This window comes from Spermophilus citellus (assembly GCF_964194105.1).
Source record: "Spermophilus citellus genome assembly, chromosome: 3".
NCBI classification, from domain to species: Eukaryota; Metazoa; Chordata; class Mammalia; order Rodentia; family Sciuridae; genus Spermophilus; species Spermophilus citellus.
The window spans coordinates 187435756-187461400 of NC_138184.1; the positions used below are offsets into that span (position 1 = coordinate 187435756).

The window sequence follows — 25645 nt, forward strand, 5'->3', positions numbered from 1 at the left end:
TTCAAGCGGTAGCGTGCTTGCCTGGCATACGTGCAGCCCGGGTTCGATCCTCAGAACCACATACAAACAAAAATGTTATGTCCGCCGAGAACTGGAAAATAAATATTAAAAAAAAATTCTCTCTCTCTCTCTCTCTCACTCTCTCTTAAAAAAAAAAACTTTTAAAGACATCTACACTCTTTAACCTATAAAGAATGTCGCTTTTTATTCATTGACAATATTTTTACTTCAATGGCAGAAAAAACAAAAAAGGGAAAGGATTAGCAGGTAGGGAGAGGAAATGGGAAGGAGAGATACTAGGGTCTGAATTAGAACAAGATATATTCTATGCTTTCATAATTATGTCAAAATGGATTCTACTGTCATATATGAGTAAAAATAACCAATAAAATGTGTAGTTAAGTAGTTAATGAGTTCATAATACCTGTTGTTAAAATGGAAATGAAGGTAACAGCAATGAAGAAGATGACAAAGATAATTTCTATTCTCATTTGAAACCAGCGCAGCGTTGATAGATACAAGAACCAGTTGGCAGTATGTAAATTCAGAGCTTTGTGGAACAGAGTTTCAAAGTAAGGCTGCCGTCCAAAGGCACGAAGCGTCCATAGTCCTTTTAGACTTGTAACAAGATGAGTGAAGATTGGACTCCTGCCTGTGAAATATTCCCATTGAAAACAAGGCAAATTATGTAAACACAGAGTGCAATTTCAGGCTACCACGTTCTTCAAAAAGACTTAGAATACAGCATGCCATAAATGTCACAGGTCAGAGAGATCTTTCACTTGGGTACCACACTTTGAATAGTAGGATTGTTCATTTTTGATGAATTACCCTTTCCTTTTTCGTTGGCTACCATGGATGGCAACATACTGTAAAATCATGACCATTATTTACTCACATTTCTTGGCTATCTTTGGGCATTGTTCCTGAGAAAATGTTTTGTTTTCTCTAGGTTCTATGAAAGTCTGTAGTAACCTTTTTGAAGTTTTTAAACTTTAAATGATACAAGTAAATTATGAATGACTGTCTTAGGCACCAACTCCGGCCAGACTATATGCTTGTTTCAAAACCAAAATAAAATCATGAGTTGGCAAAAATAGTTTATGTGTGATGTAGTTTTCTTCTACAAATATATATTTCCAAAAAAAAATCATTGTTATATGATGTAAAAGTTTAAGAGCAGGATTCTTTTTTTTTTCTGCAAAGTAGATTAACAATGGAGAATTCCCAAATGTTCTTTTGGTTTTCTCCCAAGGGGAGCACTGTCATACCTTCAGATTCCAGTTGTTTGAGTTGTTGTGAAGTTCGTAGGAAATATGCCCTCAACACAATAAAAGCCGCTATCACTGGCACTGTTGCTAGGAAGATGTAGGGTTGTAAAACAGAGACCACGGCCACAGCTCCAATCACAATTAATAACAACTGTAGGATCAAAGAAGACACTCCATGAGCAAACATTTCCATGTTGTAAAGTGAACAACACATGCCAGAGATTTCTACTTTTTTCTTCTTTACTTTTTTCTTTTATTTTCTCTTGTTTGTATGTATGTATGTATGTATGTATGTATATATTGATTCTGGGGATTGATTGAACCCAGGGGGTGCTTTACCTCTGAGATATATCCCCATCCCTTTTTATTTTGAGACAGGGTCTCACTAAGTCTCCAAGGCTGGCCTCAAACTTGTTATCCTCCTGCCTCAGCCTTCCAAGTCACTGGAATTACAGGCGTGTGCCACCACACCCAGCTCAGTGACTTATATTCGACCTGAACTCTTCCTACTCTTCTTAATAAGGGGCAGGTGTGTCCCTATTGTAGGGAAGACAACTATCTCAAAGTATACTTTTTTCCTCTAGGTTCTATGAAAAAATTTTAAAATGTTTAGGATTCTGGAAGTAACCTTTTTGAAGCTTTAGAAACATGGTGTTGTTCTATGATCTCTTGGATACACCCACTTCCCAGACAAATTTGAAATAGAGTACAATAAGTAAATTTTAAATGAATATATTTTTTAGCTTGGTCTTTTAAAAAAAATAACCTATTCTGAAATAATTTAGTCTAAATGTACATTTTAAAATTTTATTTATTTATTTATTTATTTAGGTACCAGGGATTGAACCCAGGGGCACTTAATCACTAAGCCACATTCCCAGCCCTTTTTATGTTTTATTTCTTTTATTTTGAGATAGGGTCTTGTTAAGTTGCTTAGGGCCCCACTAAGTTGTGGAGGCTGGCTTTGAAATGGCAGTCCTCCTGCCTCAGCCTCCTGAGTTTCTGGGATTATAAGCATGTACTACCATGCCTGGTTTGTTGAGATAATTTTGGAAAATTAAGAACTTGTCTTGAAATCTTTTGAGTGAGAAATATCTGTCTTAAATATAGGTTAAGTCATCTAACTTCTCTGAGCCTAGTTTTCTCCTGTTTAATATTGAAAGACATCATATTTTAAATTTCACTCTTCTCCCCAACTCTCCTCTTTCCATTCTTGAAATAATTGAACACTGTAACAGCTCAATAAAAGATTTTGAGAAAATGGCTAACTTAATGTGAAATGAGATCATTTTTTTTCTATATCAGGTGTTGCCAAAATGAATTCTGCACTTCACTTGAGCCCGTCCATCAGAGGCATCTCTTCTTATTACCCAAAATTTGAACACTGTTGATAATCTCAGAAACAGATATGCCAGATTTCTTTCTTCAGGATAAAGACTTAAATTCTACAGTTCTACAGGACATCAAATATATTTTTTAAAAGATAAAAGTCTGCTAATATTTACTACACAATAACCATTTGAATACAGTATCTGTCTGTTATAAGAATTAAAAACAAACCCATTATAACATTCACATACTACTCATAAGGCCAGTTTTCCAAGTTTCCATGAAAACGTGTATTTTTCCAACTGGTTCAGAGGGATGTATAGCAGTATAAATGGGGCAAGGATGGGGAATAGAATAAGTCTTTGAATGGGTTGCTATTTTTATCGGAAACTTCAAATGATCATATTTCAAGGACCTTAAATCTCCAATCATCAATGGCAGAAATGCCAGCCACCTATCATTCAACAAGTTCTTGAATAAATTTTTACTGTTATTGACCTAGGTACATTATGACTTAATGAAGTAAATCTTGAAGAGAATCTTCCATATTCTCTTTCTGGCCTACAGATGCCACCAGAACAATGGGAAAGCCCCAAGTACCCCCAATTACTATGTGGCAAGACAGTTCATCAATGGCAAATCATTTCATCAATGACAAATCACAGTTTTTCAAACCTGGGTCAACTATTTCTAAAAAAATAGGAGCTCTTGGAAAGAAAAACAAAGACTAAGTTCCAAGTATGGTTAAGGCAGGAATATGATTTAATTTAAATGGATCATCACATTAAATATCAGCATGCCTAAAATCAATTGCTGTTGCATTGGTGATATCAGGAATGGTCAGCTACTCCATCAGGATCAGGGTCTCTTATTTGCTATTGGCAGTCATAAATTGCACTGTGTTAATTTTGACTTATGCCATTTTTACCATACAATGACACTTTGGTGAGGTTTTCTTTAAACATTGGGTGGGAAAGTGATTCTGCTTGTATAAGAAACACACTAATCTTATTTTCTATTGAAAGCATTATTTCATTTTTAATGAAAGCTAAGATGGCAGAGATCCTTAGAAACACAATTGTAACTCTCTTAACATAGAACAGGTGGTGCTATAGTTTGGATCTTAAATGTTTCCAAAGGCCTCAGTGTTAAAGGCTCTGTCCCCAGCTTGGGACTATTGAGAGGTGTCAGCAACTTTAAAGATGGGACCTAGTAGAGAGCTTTGTGTCATCAGGAGTTGTAGCCTTGAAGCAGATAGTGGAACCCCAAACCCTTTCTCTCTTTTTAGCTCCTGGTCATGAGGTAAGAGATTTTGTTCCATCACACTGTGCTGCCTCACAGGCCTAAAAGCGACTGAGCCAACTGATCATGGACTACAAACTCTAAAACTGTGAGCCAAAATAAATCTTCCTCCTTCATAAATTGATGTATCTTAGCCATTTGTTACAGTAATAGAAAGTTGTCTAAGACAGGTGGGATTAGGTAGCTATTACACTGTGCTAGAGAAGAATTGAGAAGGTGGCTGCATTTGGAATTAATTCACACAATTATCAGATTTCTAGCAACTGTAATTACCCAGAGAACAGTGCAAGCCAAAAATTAATGAAAAATAAGACTCAGTCTTATGGACTGCGGAAACAAGCAGGAGTGTCCATACGCATATCAAATAAAATAGATTTCAAGCCAAAGTTAATCAAAAGGGATAAAAAGGGACACTGCATACTGCTCAAGGGAACCATACACCAACAAGACATAAGAATCATAAATATATATGCCCCAAACAATGGTGCAGCTATGTTCATCAAGCAAACTCTTCTCAAGTTCAAGAGTCTAATAGACCACCATACAATGATCATGGGAGACTTCAACACACCTCTCTCACCACTGGACAGATCTTCCAAACAAAAGTTGAATAAGGAAACTATAGAACTCAATAACACAATTAACAACCTAGACTTAATTGACATATATAGATTATACCACCCAACATCAAGCAGTTACACTTTTTTCTCAGCAGCACATGGATCCTTCTCAAAAATAGATCATATATTATGTCACAGGGTAACTCTTAGACAATATAAAGGAGTAGAGATAATACCATGCATCTTATCTGATCATAATGGAATGAAACTGAAAATCAACGATAAAAGAAGGAAGGAAAAATCATGCATCACTTGGAGAATGAACAATAGGTTACTGAATGATCAATGGGTTTTAGAAGACATCAAGGAGGAAATTAAAAAATTCTTAGAGTTAAATGAAAACACAGACACAACATATCGGAATCTATGGGACACACTGAAAGCAGTTCTAAGAGGAAAATTCATTGCTTGGAGTTCATTCCTTAAAAAAAGAAAAAAAAAACAACAAATAAATGATCTCATACTTCATCTCAAAATCCTAGAAAAAGAAGAGCAAAACAACAGCAAAAGAAGTAGAAGGCAAGAAATAATTAAAATCAGAGCTGAAATTAATGAAATCGAAACAAAAGAAACAATTGAAAAAATTGACAAAACTAAAAGTTGGTTCTTTGAAAAAATAAATAAAATCGACAGACCCTTAGCCATGCTAACAAAGAGAAGAAGAGAGAGAACTCAAACTACTAGCATACGGGATGAAAAAGGCAATATCACAACAGATACTTCAGAAATACAGAAGATAATCAGAAATTATTTTGAATCCTTATACTCCAATAAAATAGAAGATAGTGAAGGCATCGATAAATTTCTTAAGTCATATAATCTGCCCAGATTGAGTCAGGAGGATATAGACAACCTAAACAGACCAATATCAATTGAGGAAATAGAAGAAACCATCAAAAGAAAAGCCCAGGACCGGATGGGTATACAGCAGAGTTTTACAAAACCTTTAAAGAGGAACTAATACCAATACTTTTCAAGCTATTTCAGGAAATAGAAAAGAGGGAGAACTTCCAAATTCATTCTACGAGGCCAACATCACCCTGATTCCTAAACCAGACAAAGACACTTCAAAGAAAGAAAACTACAGACCAATATCTCTAATGAACCTAGATGCAAAAATCCTCAATAAAATTCTGGCGAATCGGATACAAAAACATATCAAAAAAATTGTGCATCATGATCAAGTAGGATTCATCCCTGGGATGCAAGGATGGTTCAATATACGGAAATCAATAAATGTTATTCACCACATCAACAGACTTAAAAATAAGAACCATATGATCATCTCGATAGATGCGGAAAAAGCATTCGACAAAGTACAGCATCCCTTTATGTTCAAAACTCTTGAAAAACTAGGGATAACAGGAACATACGTCAACATTGTAAAAGCAATCTATGCTAAGCCTCAGGCTAGCATCATTCTGAATGGAGAAAAATTGAAGGCATTCCCTCTAAAATCTGGAACAAGACAGGGATGCCCTCTCTCACTACTTCTGTTCAACATAGTTCTCAAAACACTGGCCAGAGCAATTAGACAGACGAAAGAAATTAAAGGCATAAAAATAGGAAAAGAAGAACTTAAATTATCACTATTTGCAGATGACATGATTCTATACCTAGCAGACCCAAAAGGGTCTACAAAGAAACTATTAGAGCTAATAAATGAATTCAGCAAAGTAGCAGGATATAAAATCAACACGCATAAATCAAAGGCAGTCCTGTATATCAGCGACAAATCCTCTGAAATGGAAATGAGGACAACCACTCCATTCACAATATCCCCAAAAATAATAAAATACTTGGGAATCAACCTAACAAAAGAGGTGAAAGACTTATACAATGAAAACTACAGAACCCTAAAGAGAGAAATTGAAGAAGATATTAGAAGATGGAAAAATATACTCTGTTCATGGATAGGCAGAACTAACATCATCAAAATGGCGATAATACCAAAAGTTCTCTATAGGTTTAATGCAATGCCAATCAAAATCCCAACGGCATTTCTTGTAGAAATAGAGAAAGCAATCGTGAAATTCATATGGAAAAATAAAAGACCCAGAATAGCAAAAACAATGCTAAGCAGGAAGTGTGAATCAGGTGGTATAGCGATACCAGACTTCAAACTATACTACAGAGCAATAGTAACAAAAACAGCATGGTACTGGTACCAAAACAGGCGGGTGGACCAATGGTACAGAACAGAGGACACAGAAACCAACCCACAAAACTACAACTTTCTTATATTTGATAAAGGGGCTAAAAGCATGCAATGGAGGAAGGATAGCATCTTCAACAAATGGTGTTGGGAAAACTGGAAATCCACATGCAACAAAATGAAACTGAATCCCTTTCTCTCGCCATGCACAAAAGTTAACTTAAAATGGATCAAGGAGCTTGATATCAAATCAGAGACATGGCATCTGATAGAAGAAAAAGTTGGCTACGACCTACATACTGTGGGGTTGGGCTCCAAATTTCTCAATAGGACACACATAGCACAAGAGTTAACATCTAGAATCAACAAATGGGACTTACTCAAACTAAAGAGTTTTTTCTCAGCAAAAGAAACAATAAGAGAGGTAAATAGGGAGCCTACATCATGGGAACAAATCTTTACTCCTCACACTTCAGATAGAGCCCTAATATCCAGAGTACATAAAGAACTCAAAAAATTAGACAATAAGATAACAAATAACCCAATCAACAAATGGGCCAAGGACCTGAACAGACACTTCTCAGAGGAGGACATACAATCAATCAACAAGTATATGAAAAAATGCTTACCATCTCTAGCAGTCAGAGAAACGCAAATCAAAACCACCCTAACATACCATCTCACTCCAGTAAGATTGGCAGCCATTAGGATGTCAAACAACAACAAGTGCTGGCGAGGATGTGGGGAAAAGGGTACACTTGTACATTGTTGGTGGGACTGCAAATTGGTGCAGCCAATTTGGAAAGCAGTATGGAGATTTCTTGGAAAGCTGGGAATGGAACCACCATTTGACCCAGCTATTCCCCTTCTCGGTCTATTCCCTAAAGACCTAAAAAGAGCATGCTACAGGGACACTGCTACATCGATGTTCATAGCAGCACAATTCACAGTAGCAAGACTGTGGAAGCAACCTAGATGCCCTTCAATAGACGAATGGATAAAAAAAATGTGGCATTTATACACAATGGAGTATTACTCTGCATTAAAAAATGACAAAATCATAGAATTTGGAGGGAAATGGATGGCATTAGAGCAGATTATGCTAAGTGAAGCTAGCCAAGCCCTAAAAAACAAATGCCAAATGTCTTCTTTGATATAAGGAGAGTAACTAAGAACAGACTAGGGAAGAAGAGCAGGAGAAGAAGACCAACATTAAACAAGGATGAGAGGTGGGAGGGAAAGGGAGAGAGAAGGGAAATTGCATGGAAATGGAAGGAGACCCTCAGGGTTATACAAAATTACATACAAGAGGAAGTGAGGGGAAAGGGAAAAATAATACAAGGGGGAGGAATGAATTACAGTAGAGGGGGTAGAGAGAGAAGAGGGGAGGGGAGGGGAGGGGGATAGTAGAGGATAGGAAAGGCAGCAGAATACAACAGACATGAATATGTCAATATGTAAATCAATGGAAGTGTAACTGATGTGATTCTGCAATCTGTATATGGGGTAAAAATGGGAGTTCATAACCCACTTGAATCAAAGTGTGAAATATGATATATCAAGAACTATGTAATGTTTTGAACAACCAACAATAAAAAAAGAATACAACAACAAAAAAAAAAAAGAAAAAGAAGTCTCAGTCTTGAAAAAAGTAACTTATTTTTCTCCATAAAAGGCCATCTTTAGAAACTGAAGTCAGAGCCTAATAATTTAGCCCTGGCAAAATTAAAGGCACTGACTGGTTTAATATATTTGATACTCTAGTTAGAGAAAAACTATTAAATTCCATCCTAGCTTTAAATTCATAATCAATTAGATAAAAATCATTCTAGGCCATGTATATTAACGAGAGGGCACCAATCAATTAAATAAAAACACAAATAAATAAATGGGGGGACTTTAGGACAAGATGAAATGTGAGCACACGTTTCTAAAGCCCATTCATCTTTACCAAAATCCTAAATGTCCCCAGCAAACAAACAAAATAAGAAAATAGAATATGAAAACCTAAGAGGTTTTCATGCTCCTAAGAAGTGGTAGCACATTTCCACTCAGCTCAAAGCATCCTGAGCCAGGTTTAATAGCATATACCTGTAATCCCAGCTGCTCAGGCTGAGGCAGGAGGATCAAAAGTTCAAGGCTAGCCTCAGCAACTTAAGGAGACTCTGTCTCAAAATAAAAAGGACTGGGGATGAAGCTCAGTGGTAAAATGACCCAGGTTCAATCCCTATCATCAAAATTTAAAAAAATTTAAAAATTAAAAACAAAACAAAACCAAAAAAACAAACAACAGCAAACATTCCTGACACTGAAGGCCACAAAGAGTTTCTTGCAAAGTAGGAGCAGCTTTGTCAGAACATCAACAAAAGTTAAGAAACAGAGTGATGAGACATTAAGGGATTTCTTTTTGAGAAAGGTAATTAATAGCTATGCTTTATTTTGTGCACCAGATCTATTCCTAAAATATTGTGAACAGAATGATTTTTATTTAAACATAATGAACTGTAAATCAGAGAACTCTCAACATAAGGGAACCCCTATGATAAATTATTTAACAAAATAAAAATTAAATTTTTCCTGCATTTAGATTGTTATATCTTTCCATAATTTCCATAATGGACATCTTCCATTATAAATAAAATTGGTAAATTACAATAAAAGAGCTCCACCTAACTAGCGACCATTATGTTAACTGAAATAAGTCGAACTCAGAAGGTCAAGAGTGATATTTCTCCTCATATGCAGGAGCTAGCAAGGAAAAAGGAGAAGAAAAGGAGAGGGAATCTCATGAAAATCAAAGGGAGAACAGTAGAGGAAAGGAACCAAGGAGTGGGGGGGAGGGGGGGAGGGAGTTCTTGGGAGTGACACTGGACAAATTATATTGTTATATTATCTGTAGACATGAATATATAGTAACAAATCCTATGATATTGTATAATTACCATGCACCTATAGAAATGTGGGGGAATGAAAGAGCTCTGCCTAACCACTTGTGAAGGAATAGCAAATGAAGCTCAACAGCATTAGAATTTGAGCCGAAATTATTCAAACTGACATAAAAGAAAGGAGTTGAGATTTATCACATATGTCAATGTTAATTTATAAAATAAATATTTAAAAATTAGCTCTCCCAGAGGATTTTTGTGGCCTCAAACTGATTTAGAAGATGCCAAGTAAACCACAGAAGTAGAAAAATAACTATCAAGAAGGCACCATGCAACATTCATGAACACATTTGTAATCAGGCCAAGATATTCATTCCAATCTGTACCTCATTTAATAAGATTATATTTGGCACCAGTGATTTGCACTTCTAGAATGAGGAACAAATGTCCAGCATTTTAAAGAAAGACACAGGAACATTCCTTTGAATGCCCAAATTCAAAAATGGATTAAAACATTCCAGCAGGTGCTGTTCAGTTATATCTCTAAACATAGCAACTGAAGGAAATCCAAAATGCAAAAGGTTACTTGGAACAGTAAAAGTATTTGATTAGCAATCATTGCAGATGAGGCATACTGACAGGATGACTTTTCTGCATCTGCCGATGTTGTTTATGTATACACACATGCATGGTAATCTTTTTTTTTTTTTTTTAAGTTCTTTTAATGCAGCAGTACTGTACTGGGGACAGAGAATGGAGCAAGAACAGAGGACAATTCATCCCCAGATGGGCAGCATTCTGTTCCAACTGCTTCCCTAAGCAAATGCCATTGAGGCCCATGGCATTTGGTCTCCAGAGCTTCAACTAAACCAGATAGAAAGCTATGTTCAATCCTGGTCCAAAAGCCAAGAGTATCAGCTCATAACACTCCTTAGTTCTGTCACTTTAGAGTCCTAATGTATCTGTAAGGTCACTCTTATCTCCATGTCCTCTTTCCTTCTTCAACTCTCACCACCCCATCAGACTCTCACCCCAGGGAGTCAGCCTTAGCCCAGCCACGCTGCAGGTCCATTCACATCTGTCATTCCTGGAGAGCCTTTTCCTCTCATCTGTTCAGAAACTTACTATACTTCTGCCTCTTCACTTGGGGAAACTGATTAGCTAATCTGTGCCAAAGTGTTCATATGGAGGCTGCTAATCCAACTTCATTTCAACATGGACCATTTGGAGGTAGGTGAGCTTCCAACAAAAAGTGATGCCAATATAAAAAAAAAATATCATGTTTTGTGGCCAGCAATGGGGTGGGGTAATTGTTTGTTAATTATTACAGCTAGAGGTTGTCTTGGGTTTGGGGCAGGTAAATAGGTTTGCCTTGTCACTGCATTTACTAATGTAATGTTATCTTGAAGAATGTTGATGTTCAAAAAATTTATATAATAAGCAGGACTTCAACTGTCAATCAAATGAAAACTGAGCTAAAACGTATTTATTTATTTTTGTAATTATTGAAAAAGCAATATGAAACATGCAAAGATAATAGTTAATTAATAATGAATTTTTACAAACCTGGATGAAGTCAAATATGGTAAGAGGCAGAAGATCATCCAAAATTGCTATATCTTTGGAGAATCTATTAAGAATCCCACCTATAATATGAAAGAAGCATATATCTCAAAAATCAAGTAATTTTAAAAAGCATATCAATATATTCAATACTAAACTTAGATCATAGCAGAAACATTCAGGTATCATATGAGAATTGGCATGTATGAAAAATAAGGACTTTCAAATTTTAGTCTTGTTCAATTTCTAAGTAAATATGTGTTCAAGTTGTTGTCCCCTACTTTCCAAAGTTTTTTTTTGGTGTGGGGAGGGTACCATGGATTAACCTCAAAAGCCACATTACCGGCCCTTCTCTATTTTTTATCTGAAGCAGGAACTCGCTAAATTGCTTAAGACCTCACTAAATTGCTGAGGCTGCCTTTGAACTTGCAATCCTCCTGTCTCAGCCTCCTGAGCCACTGGGATTACAGGCATGTACCACCATGCCTGGCCTATGTTTCAACTGTTATAAAACACAGCTTCCTGTGGGATGCAGATAAAAAACAAATGTCTTTAATAGTTATTTAAAATAGCTATTTAAATATTTATTTAAATACAATCTTATTTGTGCAATCTTGAGTTTAAAGATCATTCACTGGATATGCTATCACCATTTCCTTTATGTCTGTATCCATAACATAGAGCTCTCCCTCTCCTCTAACTTCTCCAGGCTACCTTTCTGACACATCTCTGCTGAATCCATGGTAGTTCTCCCTCTCTTCGTACCCACTCTGTGGCTCTCCTTTGCCATGTTTTCTTTCTATGCTCTTCACTGGCAATCTACGTTTCAGCCTGTCTTCTGAATTCCAGACTCACATGATTAAGTTGGATCAGTTGGGTTTTTTCCATCAAAAAAGTTACATATGGAGTGTCTACTATGTGTCAGGCATAAAGCCAGAAACTGAGATAATAGAGGTGAATAAGCCAAGCTCCCTGCCCTTGAGGAATACATTGTCTAGAGAGGAGTTAAACAAACAATTAGATAAAATGTAACATAATACTGTACAAACAAAGTAATTCTGAACTTTATCATTCACCCACTATTAACTGCAGGATAAAGTCCAAAATTCTTAGTTTAATATTTAATGCTTTTGGGAAAACTGGGAATCCATATGCAACAAAATGAAACTGAATCCCTTTCTCTCGCCATGCACAAAAGTTAACTCAAAATGGATCAAGGAACTTGATATCAAACCAGAGACTCTTCGTCTGATAGAAGAAAAAGTTGGCTGCGATCTACAGATTGTGGGGTCGGGCTCCAAATTCCTTAATAGGACACCCATAGCACAAGAGTTAATAACAAGAATCAACAAATGGGACTTACTTAAACTAAAAAGTTTTTTCTCAGCAAGAGAAACAATAAGAGAGGTAAATAGGGAGCTTACATCCTGGGAACAAATTTTTACTCCTCACACTTCAGATAGAGCCCTAATATCCAGAGTATACAAAGAACTCAAAAAATTAGACAATAAGACAACAAATAACCCAATCAACAAATGGGCCAAGGACCTGAACAGACACTTCTCAGAGGAGGACATACAATCAATCAACAAGTACATGAAAAAATGCTCTCCATCTCTAGCAGTCAGAGAAATGCAAATCAAAACCACCCTAAGATACCATCTCACTCCAGTAAGATTGGCAGCCACTATGAAGTCAAACAACAAGTGCTGGCGAGGATGTGGAGGAAAGGGTACTCTTGTACATTGCTGGTGGGACTGCAAATTGGTGTGGCCAATTTGGAAAACAGTTTGGAGATTCCTGGGAAAGCAGGGAATAGAACCACCATTTGACCCTGCTATTGCCCTTCTGGGACTATTCCCTGAAGACCTTAAAAGAGCATGCTACAGGGATACTACCACATCGATGTTCATAGCAGCACAATTCACAATAGCTAGACTGTGGAACCAATCTAAATGCCCTTCAATAGATGAATGGATAAAAAAAATGTGGCATCTATACACAATGGAGTACTATGCAGCAATAAAAAATGACAAAATCATAGAATTTGCAGGGAAATGGATGGCACTAGAGCAGATTATGCTTAATGAAGCTAGCCAATCCCTAAAAAACAAATACCAAATGTCTTCTTTGATATAATGAGAGCAACTATGAACAGAGCAGGGAGGAAGAGCAGGAAGAAAAGATTAACATTAAACAGAGACATGAGATGGGAGGGAAAGGGAGAGAAAAGTGAAATCGCATGGAAATGAAGGGAGACCCTCATTGCTATACAAAATTACATATAAGAGGTTGTGAGGGGAATGGGAAAATAAACAAGGAGAGAAATGAACTACAGTAGATGGGTTAGAGAGAGAAGATGGGAGGGGAGGGGAGGGGGGATAGTAGGGGATAGGAAAGGTAGCAGAATACAACAATTACTAATAGGGCATTATGTAAAATTGTGGATGTGTAACCGACGTGATTCTGCAATCTGCATTTGGGGTAAAATTGGGAGTTCATAACCCACTTCAATCTAATGTATGAAATATGATATGTCAAGAGCTTTGTAATGTTGTGAACAACCAATAAAAAATATTAAAAAAATATTTAATGCTTTTCATAATTTGGCCTTAAGTGACCTAGCAAGCACCAGCTTCCTCTACCCAAATATCCTATTTCAGCCAAGCTGGTCTATTCTTTTTTTTTTTTTTTTTAAAGAGAGAGTGTGGGGGGGAGAGAGAGAGAGAGAGAGAGAGAGAGAGAGAGGGAGGAGAGAAAGAATTTTTAATATTTATTTCTTAGTTCTCGGCGGACACAACATCTTTGTTGGTATGTGGTGCTGAGGATCGAACACCGGGTCGCACGCATGCCAGGCGAGCGCGCTACCGCTTGAGCCACATCCCCAGCCCCAAGCTGGTCTATTCTTGATAAACATGTTCTTCACTTTCCTTCCACTCTTCTTTTCCCCATTTGGTTCCTTCTGCCTGGAAACCCTTTCCCCTCATCTCTGCTTGTCAAAATCTGTTTCCACATGAACTCCCCTCCTGCAAGAAAGCCTCAGTGTGTGCTATGGCTGCAGGTAAACTCTTCACCCTTGTCTGCACCTCCGTGTCATAGGACTCCATGCATGTTGTATATCACAGTCGCTTGTGCACATCTGTCTTATCTCTTTTTTTAGGTTGTCACTGCTAGGGGTCAATGGGATCTTACCACATTCATTTTGTATCACCACAGCCCAAGACAAAAAGCCTTAAATGTAGGAATTCCTCAACAAATAGCTATTGATTAATATGTTCTTTTGCATATTTCATTAAACATGTTCATATATCTTTCCATAAATGTACAAAAAGTTGAAAAAAGAGTCCATGAGATTTATGAAAATTTGTTTTTGTGAAAAAGAAATATCCTGGTGCTTACTATACTTCAGATGGTAATATTCTGTCAAAATACACATTCACATTTTCATTCATTTGATGTACTTTGCTGAGCATCTATTATTTGTCTGTGTAGGCTTAAGGTCATTCAAAAGTGACATATGAAAATCAGACAAGGAGTCAGAGAAAATCAAGGTCAATGTACAATTGCAGAAGGGCACATCTGGGAGAAATTACAAGTCCCTTTACACTGGCTGTTGCCAAGTATTGCAGAGAATAACTAGGTGAAAGAATGGGAGCTAATGGCCCACGAGTCAGCAAGAGAGAAGGATTTTAAAAGAAAGCATAACCCTTACATACAAATACAGGAGGTGACAGAGGAGGGGCAGGAACGGGGCATAGAGATATTAAGGTCAACTTACTATTTCAGTTCTCAAGAGCATAAATAAGAAGGAATACAAACAACACAGTAATGTTGAGGAATCATCCTGTATGATGCAAGTTGGGAAAGTAAGACAAATGAGAAAAAGAAAATGAGTGGTGATCATTTAAATATGAAACCAAGAAGGCGCAGAACCAACCACAAGTTGTGTGTAAAGGAAAGAGGAAATCAGAAAAGTGAAGAGGGAGAATGGGAAGTGCAGCCCCCAAGATAACAAAACTACAAAAGAAAACTGTGATGGGAAACTAACATTGATTTCATCTTGGCTTGTTAATAGGCAAGTAACTTGTCCTGTTTCACTCTCACAAGACCCTCTGAGATAATTTTTCTTTATCCTGCCCTACAGGTAAGGAAGCCAATGCTTAAGAGTAACTTGCTCATGATCACTTTTATGGGGCCAAACCAGGCCTCAAACAATCCTCGTATTCTTTCCGTTGTATTTTATAGCCCATTTCTGATTCTGGCAGAAATTCAGGCAAATCCCCTACATTCTCTGGGTCTCAGATTTCCATAAGAAATGAACTCACTGGATCAAGTGAACTGAGCATCCCATTAGGTCTAAAATTCAGAATGCTAAAACATAGGATGCCAATGAGTATATCCAAAGGAGGCAAGCCTTTAAGTGACCCATAGCCTTCAAAATAAACATAAAGATCTTCCTATGTACCAACACTGAAATTTTGTTACCCACAAAAAATAAATCTTCCTTGTCTTGATACAAATCACTCTGTAAGGCTTAATCTTGAAACATATTCCTCATTTCATAGTCAAGTATTTCTGTGTCCTCCTCTTGCTTGTCCTCCTCTAAGGATGATGGCTTATTCATCTATGTACCATCTACTTTCTGGCTTAGTGCCACACACAGAAAACTTGACAGATGGCCGTAAGAATACAACTTATTAAATCATTAAGTCTTTAGGTGTGAAGTTTTCTAAAGGGGAATCAATGGAACTCATTAATTTCAAAGTACCTTATGACCCTAAGTTTTGAAATTTTGGGGGTCCTTTATTCCACTACCATTACTTTCTATGACTTTAACTATTATGGTATCAAAAATAGTTTCAAAATACATTTTTTTATTTCTACCCTGGAAAAAATAAAATGGAACAAATTCATGATTATTCCTAAACAGGTACATAAAACTAGATTATTCTGCCCTATGAAGTGAATATTAACTTTATTAATAGAAGAATTATACATTTTCCTTGATCCCTTCAAGTCTTCTCCTTCTTGAAATAGCACTATTTAAAGATGTCTAGAAGGTGACTAGAGCAAATATTTAAAAAGTACAACTGATTCAGAGAAGACTGCTGCTGCTGCTGCTGCTGCTACTGTTCTATCACATTCTAATAAACTAACACACTCTAATTGTCTGATCTAGAAAGCCACAGGAGCCACAATATATGATTGCCTGTTATATCTGAGAAATGCACATGTCAGTCATAAGGAGGCTCAACAAAGTATAGATGACACTCTGCAAAAGCCAGTTCCTCAGACTGGGGTTGTGGCTCAGTGGCAGAGTGCTTGCCTAGCATGTGTGAGGCACTGGGTTTGATTCTCAGCACTGCATACAAATAAATAAAAATAAAGGTCCATTGACACCTACAAAAAAATTTAAAAAAAGAAAAAGCCAGTGGCTCTGCTGGGAAGTCATCTGAGCCGCAAGCCCTTCTGATGATGGATTAGCAGTTTCATTTTGTAGACCTAGTCAAGTACCTGCTTTCAACGTGTTGAGGGTTGACATGGGTGCTTGTAGAACAGAATGTAACATTTTGTGGTGTAAGATTTTTGACACTGTGATTAGTGTATGCACCAGTGGCAAACCTCTGAATAATCCCAGAGCAAGCAAAGTGTCAGCTATTCCCACATAAATGTAAAAAACATAATAGAAGCTGGTGCTGGTGACAATCACAGCATAGCTGTTATTTGCAGTTTTAGTACTATTCCCTTCATCTTGAGGAGGATTGCTGTAAAACAAAAGGGAAAATGTTATTTGGCAACCAAACTTGTCTACGGAATTTCCAATACACACAAAAACTAAATTTGTGTCTAAAGAAACATAATCTATTGGATTAACCCTTAATCTCAAAATTTTCTATTGCAATAGAGTAGATTAAGCTTTTTATACCATTGAAATAGATATAATTGATCTCTATTAGATCAAAATATTTAGAGAAAAGTACTAAGTATATAATGTTGTTTCAAATATTTTATTGAATGTCACAAAAGTTGAACATAACTAATTCCTTTAGAAATGGCAAAGAGCTGCAGGAACTACACATACTCACAAAATACAGTTGACCTATGGAACTGTAGGTCACATATCCATGGATTCAACCAACAGTAGATTAAAAACATGTTTTAAATTTCATCTATAATGAACATATACAGATTTGGGGGGCATTATTCCCTGGACAATTCTTTCTAACAGATATTTATATAACATATTGTATTAGATATTACAAGTAATCTAGAGATTAATTAAAGTATATGAGAAGGTAGGCAGAGGTTATATGCAAATACTACATCATTTTACATAAGGAAATCAAGCATTTGCAGATTTTTACACCTGTGGGGGTCCTGGAACCCATTCCCCTCAGAAAGTAAAGGATGACTGAGACTTGTATTTTCAGTTAGAAAATACAGTGGGGAAATGAAACACAGGGGATATTGTAATATTTCATAAGACCCAAGTAATCGATGCAGATAAAATTTAATTCACAATAAGACATAAAATACTCACTTTTTCAGTAGCCATAACACAACCAAAGAAGCAGCCACCTGGAATGGAACAATACACAGTTAATTTTTTTTCTAACATCATTACTTATTCTTTCCATGTATGCCTCTATCTTCAATATGACTAGCAGCATGCATACAAACATTTTCATTATTGTTTGCTTTCCTGGGTCCAGCAGCTGCAATAAGGGTTCTAAGCATCATTATTTGTGGTAAGAACACATTAAGTTTATGGAACTCAGTTTTCACTGAGGTAAATAAAGCCAATTGTTTCCTTCATTCAACAGGTACTACTCATTGAACCTCACAAAAGAAGTAAGATTATAGCTAAATGTTTTAAATAATACACTTTATTTTTTATAGATGAATCTCAGCCTACCAGCAGATCATTTATCTCTTTGATTGCCATAAATAATTTCATTTGGTGTGTAATGATTATGGGTGCTTAATCCTTGTGAGAACAATTAATTATTGGAAAATATGAGATTAATACTTATGAAAATAAAAAGTTTGACAGTGTGTAACTGCATAGTTTATGAATTAAAATAAGCTACATTCAGGTTAAAACACATTATCAGTATGAGAATTTATTAGGAATTAGGACTTTCTCAAGGTAAAGACCTTCAGCTGAGGAATAAATGTTCTATACCATACCCCCCCCCAAATTTTTTTAAACAACTTTGATTTTTATAGTCTTTTGATATTTAAATTATCTGTGCTCTGCTCTATTTCAATTTGACATTCCATTCTCATAAACCTTGTGGAGAAATCTAATCTCATTCTGATATCATCACAATTGTCATGTTAGAAATGACTGAAATGTCAGAAATCATACAATTAGCTAAATATTAACTTTATCAGAGAATGAAATAGAAAAAGCAAGCAATTGTGAGTAAGGTGGTTTTGGAAAGGTGCACAGAATAAAAATAAAGTGGGGAGAAATAAATTCACTTGGAATAAGGGTCTAGCATTTCATTCTTGAATTTACCTTAAGGCCACTATATTAAAAAAAACTCAAGGGAAAAAATTATCATCAATTAAGAAATTACACTTTCAAGTATTATACTTTAAAAAGGTTTATGCATTTTAGTTAAATTTACATATCAGAGGCACATAGAATGATGAAAAGCCTAACGGTGTTGTTCGCACTTTCCTACTTTTCTTCATTGTACAAATAGCTTCCATGCACTCTCTCAAAAAAAGAAAAACTATCTTGCTTTTATTGAGATTCATAAAAATTTCAAATGACAAGAAACCCAGGATAGTCTAGACTTTACAAAAGCCTTTGTTCCCATACAAATGTGTTCCTATTTCTTGCAACTAATCAAATTACTCAAGATCTAAGGTAAGTGTACATGCTTTGAGTCACTCTTTTATTATTATAGTTCCCCCTTTGTTCCAATTAAAGGAGTGTCAATAATGCTGGCATTGCCAACTTCTCTGAATGTGAATACATCTCAGTAAAAATATAATATTTACTAATAGAACAATGCCCAAAGCAGTTTTCTAAAGAACTGGCCCAGTCATTGTAATATAAAGCTATCTCCTGACTCTATCCACATGGAATTACAAACTCACACTGCTTTTATTGACTACAGCTAAAACATTTTCAAGAACTCCACATAGTGGTTTTAGTAAAATTATTTGAGGCATATAGAAATATTTGAGTCCATTCTATCACTTCATTTCCAAAATGCTTAGAGTTTATAAAGTTAACACAATTTCTGATAGAGTGATAGTCCCAGATTATTAGCAAAAAGGTTTTCCATTTTTCAGGGTTTTAAACATCATTTCATACCAAATAGAATGCAGTATACTTTAATACATATTTTTCAATATTTTACTGGCCAAATCATTCCTTAAAATATAGATTCATGATCAGAAAAGTGCTCTAAGAGAATTGCCATCAGTTAGCATAGGAAGTAATACCATGGGATTTCTCTACATCCTCATAATCCTAACAATGTAAAGCCACTCAGAGATTCCTTATTAACAGAGAGAAAGGAAGTTATTTAATTAAAAAAAACATAAAGCAGTTCTCTGATACTTTGCTAAAAACCATCGAATAGAAGATCTGAAAAGGACCTTCAGAAGCTTCAATCAACTACACCCTCTGATAGTTGCAAAGGAAAGGAAGACATCTCCTAGTCTATTTTTGGCATTCTTCTCTATCAAATCAGTGATGTACAGCCAACCATGTCCACTAGAAAGACAAGTGCAGTAGAAATTTTAAAGCCTGTTTGTTTGGTGTAAATATCTAAGAACTTAACAGAAGATATTATTCTGTAGAGGAGAAAATGTTACAAAAATAGAAAGGGAGACTGATTCCTTCTTCAAAATGACACACTCATGTTAAAAGTTAGCAAACTGAATGAACCAAACAAATACATTCAGTTTAGCAATCCTGAAAAAAAGAATTTTTAAATGTAAAAATAGGGGGAAGGTTAAGTATATCATATTGCAAAAGACAAGCATATTGAACCTATTCTGTAAAAACATAAATCTAAATTAAAATATTACCCTTATTAAAATTTTAAAAAGTAAGTCACTTCCATGGAGAAAAAAATATATATCTTAACATTTCTTTTCAGTTTTTCAATCATAAATATGGTGCCCTGAAGAGAGTTTAAAAGAACTACATTATCATGCTGAATTAGCATCTGTACCATGATATGGAGTATCAGTGAGATGTTCCAATGGTAATAAGAAATGGACACACTAGAATTAAGAAAGAAGCTTAGGCTAAAAAAAAATTATGTAAATTTTGATTCACAGAAAGCAACAAAATTGTGAACAATATTGAATGATCTTTTTAGATGTATAACTGTGCACATAATTTAAAAATCAGGATTTTTCTCTATTACCATGTTTTCATTATTCAAAATTTTAGAGCTAGATAACTAGCAGTGCCTATAGGATATTGGCCAAAAAGCCACAAGATTTATTTTTTTATTTCTTGTCCAGAAAAGAACACTATTAATCATTTTTCCCATTAAGAAGTAAATTTTTATAATAATTGTGAAAGGTTAACTAATATGGGTAATAATATAGCATTTATATCTTCTTTCATAATTTAGTTTCTTGCCCTAAACTTCTCTTTTGTTTTTCTGGTCCTGGAGGGAATTAAACCCAGGAGTGCTTTACTAATGAGCTACATCCCCAGTACTTTTTATTTTTTACTTTGAGATAGGGTCTTTCTAAATTGCTGACACTGACTTTGAACTTGTGATCCTCCTGCCTCAGCCTCCGAAGTAGTGGGGATTACAGGCATGCATCACCATGCTTGGCATTGTCTTCTTAAGTGAGTTAATACTATTGTATACATGTGTGGCAATTAGTTAATTACACATCATTCTGTAAGTAGTTAATTACATATCATTTTGAAAGGTACCTAACTAAGTTCAATATTATGGAGCTGCATGAGGCTCACATCTTAAAAATTAACAGAGATTACCACCACAATCAGGCACTTTTTTCTTGCATAAGTCTAAGACAATCAAGTAACGTGATATTTCAATATGGAGAGATCAAATCATTAATAAGGGCTGGTCGAGATTAAAATAGGGCACAGGCTGGGTTCCATTCACATTAATGTTAGTCATTTGGCAGGACTGAAATTAATGAGGTGCATTTGAAGTACATTTCAATACAATATTTATTACTCATATGTGGGCATCAAATTACCCAACCTTTTATTTTTGTTAAAGAGTAAAAGGAATTATTGGAATTATATCACTATTATGGACTTGTTCACCTCAAACTATCTTGAGATTTATAATGATATTAATGGATAACAGCAATTAGCATTGCTCCCTCTGTCCCAAGCCCTACATTAAGTATTTAATAATCACAATGTCTCCCACGAAATGGCCCACTTATCTGGTATTATTTCAATATCCATTATACAGATGAGTAACTAGAGTCTCAGAGAGCTTAATTAACTTTTTCAGTTTCATAGTATTAATAAGACAAATTTAGGAGTCACACCCAGTCATTTTGATTCCAGGGTTGGCACTATACTACATGTTAATTTAAGTTTCCATTTGGTTAGTTAATTTAAAACAGCATGGCAAAAAAAGGGATAGTACCAAAACTCAAAAGTCAATTGGAAACCAGTGGTTTTCTGTTGAAGCAGTATGTACATTTTTTTTTTTTGGTGTATACCTTTAGATATTTAGCACTATTTTACAAGATCATGGAAGGTAATGATACTTTATGTAGCCTTCTTAATTGAGGATGGAAGCAGACAAAAAATAGGGGGAAAATGAACAATTATAAGTTTGCGTTTCAGTTATTTACACATTTCTATTGTGGTTCTTCACCAAGGCCAATTCTTCCTCGAAGGCAGAATGGGGTAACAGGTTAGATCTACACTAAGACATATCCATGTTCTCCGGAATAAATGTTGGGGGTAATCATTCACAAGAATAATCCAATCCATAAACCTGTTTTGTCATGTCTACATGCTGTTCCTTTGTTGGTTCTTATTTAATCAACTACTCACATTTTGGGGGAGCAGGTACTGGGTATTGAACTCAGGGTCACTCAACCACTGAGCCACATCCCCAGTCCTATTTTGTATTTTATTTAGAGACAGGGTCTCACTGAGTTGCTTAATGCCTTGCTGTTGCTGAGGCTTTGAACTTTCAATCCTCCTGCCTCAGCCTCCCAAGCCACTGGAATTACAGGCATGCACCACCAGACCCAGCTAACTACTCATATTTTAAAGTGGGAAAATTTTACAAGAAAAAAATATCTGGATCTCCATCTTCACAAATGATATTTGTTAAATGAACACATGGTAAGCCCTTGGTGCTGAGTTATGTTTGTCCTCTTCAGACAACCAGAGGGCAAATTCTCTCTACTCAACTTCTCTGTCACTTCCCCCACTGATGTCTCCTGCTAGGACCCTTTGGTATTTCCATGGGTGTCCAAATCTTAAAAAAAAAAAAAGGCCTCATCCTCCCCCAGGTTCAGGAAGTGCTTGTGCTGTGGCCTGCCATGCTATTTGTACCTCCATCTGACTTTTAACTTGGTGATATGAAGCCCAACAGAAGCCTGGCAAAGAAACTACAATGAGGGCCTTAAAGACAACACAATTTCTACAAGGAAGTGTGTGATTTGAGTCTCTGAAAAGGTTGTTTAAAATTATTCCTAAGTCATTAGTATATATTTACCTTTTGTGTGTGTGTGTGTGTGTGTGTGTGTGTGTGTGTGTGTGGTGTGTGAAGACAGTTAATAAATTTAGAATTTAGTGAAGAATTATTTTTAGTACTTAATTTCAAATTATATAGGCCATCTACTCTGATCCTTTGAATTATTCTATTAAAAATTCTTCATATCTTAAGATATAATGCACAAAATGAAATTTATAGGTAAAATTATACTATTTGGGGGGTCCATGCTAAATGAAACCTTAGTTATTCTTTCCCCCTCTATCCACACACACATATACACACACACATAAACACAAAACTGCTGGGTAACTATTTGAAAGAATGGATATGCTAATTTGCTACATGATAGTAATCTTGTTACAATCTATATGAATCCCATAATAGTATGTTGTATATCTTAAATATACACAATAAAATGTATTTTAAAAATACTCTGCAATTTCAGTATGTATATTTTGGGCACATTTTATTTGCTATGTATGAAATAATAAAATACCAACAGTGATTATAATTATGGATTTTCAAAATCGAACAATAACACTATATATCATAATTACATATATTATATAAATGTGTAGACATGCATTTATATGTGTGTGTGCACATGAATATATGTACCTCTTGAAACTATTCTTAATTTAAATCACAGAATATCCTTACCTCAGCCAGAAAAACAACTAAGCACCAAATTAGCACAAAAATCAAGCTCTTGTGGATAGTGATGTATCGAAGATATGTGTTCCACGTGGTCACAGCAGGTATGCTCTCTACATCATCAAAAAAGCATTCCTGAAAAAGAGCCATGATTATTACAATGAAACAACATCATTTCATAGCATCACTGCAGTTTTATTTTGAATGTGTGGAAATAAAGGAACATTACTTGAAGCTAAGTGAATTAATGCCACATGTGATATCATACCATAGCCAATATGAAGTCCATGGAGCAACAAAGCTTTTGAGAAACTGTGAAACACTGTACTTTTTAAAAATTCTACAAGTATTTGGTATATAACTGTATTATTGTAGGATGATTTTAGTAGTTAAATGCTCAACAGTGTCATACCTTTTTAAAAAATGAATGGTATCATCAATATGAAGCTTCACAGATCTCTCCTTGATTTAAGTTGTTTCTTCCAGTATTCATGGACAAGTCATTTGGCATTTTCCTAGATACAAAGGTCTCCCAATAGACTGAAAATCAGCTTGGGTTTGTACATTTTTCAGTGGCAAAGAGTTATACCTCTTTATGGATATGATTTAAATTATGTAATTCTACTTCTGTTATATTCCCCCAGAAATTTTTAAAAACTTTTGACAGATAAATTTTAAAAATTGAAAAAAATGGGATTCCAGATAGTCCTAGAGAAATCACAGGTTTTTTTTTTCTCATGAAGTCCACATAATTTGTAAATGAAACATTAGATCACAAAGATAGGTCCGATAAAATTGTAATAGAGCATACTGGCTTGAAGCACAGATTTTTAAAGTCAGATAGGTCTGTATCTGAATTCAAGCTCCACTTCTAACATCTGCATTGAGGCAAGATGCTGAAATTCCATTTCCTCATCAATAAATGAGGACAATGATTTATACTTTCTAACATAGTAGTGGGGACTGAGTCTACACTGCGTGGTACTAGAAGTAATCAATAAATAGCAACTATAATTAGTCAAATAAATCATTCTTTCAAATTAACTTTGAGGACTCAGGTTTGAGAAATCTACTTAGATAGCTATTAAACCATGTGGATGACTTATCCATTAGAAAACATGTTTAAAATTATAGAAATACTAAAAGCATATATTTTAGGGATCATCTATTCCTTCATTTCACAATGAAGGAAACTCTGGCCTGGAGATGTTAAATGACTTGTGACTCACCAGTTCATTCTGTTCTTAAATGATCTATGCTATTAAACATGTTAATTCATTCAACTCTACCAGTAGTTAACTTCATCCAAGGTACATAAGTTTTCTAGTAAACAACAAGAAAAATCCTCCTCTTTTATATTGCTTTCTGTTTTAAGAATGAAAGCATTTTATTCTTTGAAATATAACAGACTTTCTGTCTGAAGATTGGCACTAGTGTACCTATACTATTTTATATACTTTATTTCACATATCTTCTTTAAAAGATCAAAAAGTCAGCTGAGCATAGTGGTGCATGACTCTAATCCCTGTGGCTCAGGAGGTTGAGGCAGGAGGATCACAAGTTCAAAGCCAGCTTCAGCAACTTAGCAAGGCCCTAAGCAGCTTAGTGAGACACAGTGTCTTAAAATAAAATATAAATATGGCTGGTGATGTGGATCAGAGGTTGAGCATCCCTTGGTTCAATCCATGGTAAAAATAAATTCATTAATAATAATAATAATAATAATAGTAATAATTTTAAAAAGAGAAAAAAGCCCATACTGTTAAGAATGACATCTAAGTCAGAATGTGAGTTGGTTCTGTTGAAAGACCAGATGTTTATACTCCTTATATAGTTTATGTTCATTCAGACATAGTTCTTGGTTTACACATAATTGAAGCTATTTGTTTATATATTTATTTATACTCCACTTCATCCCACAGAGGTTTCAAGCGGTAATAAAGCAGATTCTTTTTAATGTATAATAATGAATAACACTGCCTAGTAAAGAATCTAATGCTAAATCCTTGCTTTGGCTTATAAAATCTTTTATGGGATGATGGATATATATCCACTGCAATTGGAAATATTGATTGTTTTATATTTTGAAATTGCTTACATATGGACTTTGGACTTCCTAAGTCTTAAGATAAAATCCCATCCTAACCTGATA

At 35.4% G+C, this 25645-nt stretch overlaps 1 protein-coding gene across 1 annotated transcript in view; it reads right to left on the reverse strand.

The window, feature by feature from the left end:
- Positions 1–25645, reverse strand: part of CFTR (CF transmembrane conductance regulator) — a gene marked incomplete at both ends in the record, with an annotated part of 159650 nt that overhangs the window by 45744 nt on the left and 88261 nt on the right. Inside the window, 6 exons of the mRNA XM_081286845.1 lie at positions 425–652; positions 1272–1422; positions 11129–11208; positions 16640–16890; positions 17667–17704; positions 23500–23628. Of these exons, the coding sequence (XP_081142971.1) occupies positions 425–652; positions 1272–1422; positions 11129–11208; positions 16640–16890; positions 17667–17704; positions 23500–23628 (877 nt within the window). The remainder of the gene's footprint in view (positions 1–424; positions 653–1271; positions 1423–11128; positions 11209–16639; positions 16891–17666; positions 17705–23499; positions 23629–25645) is intronic.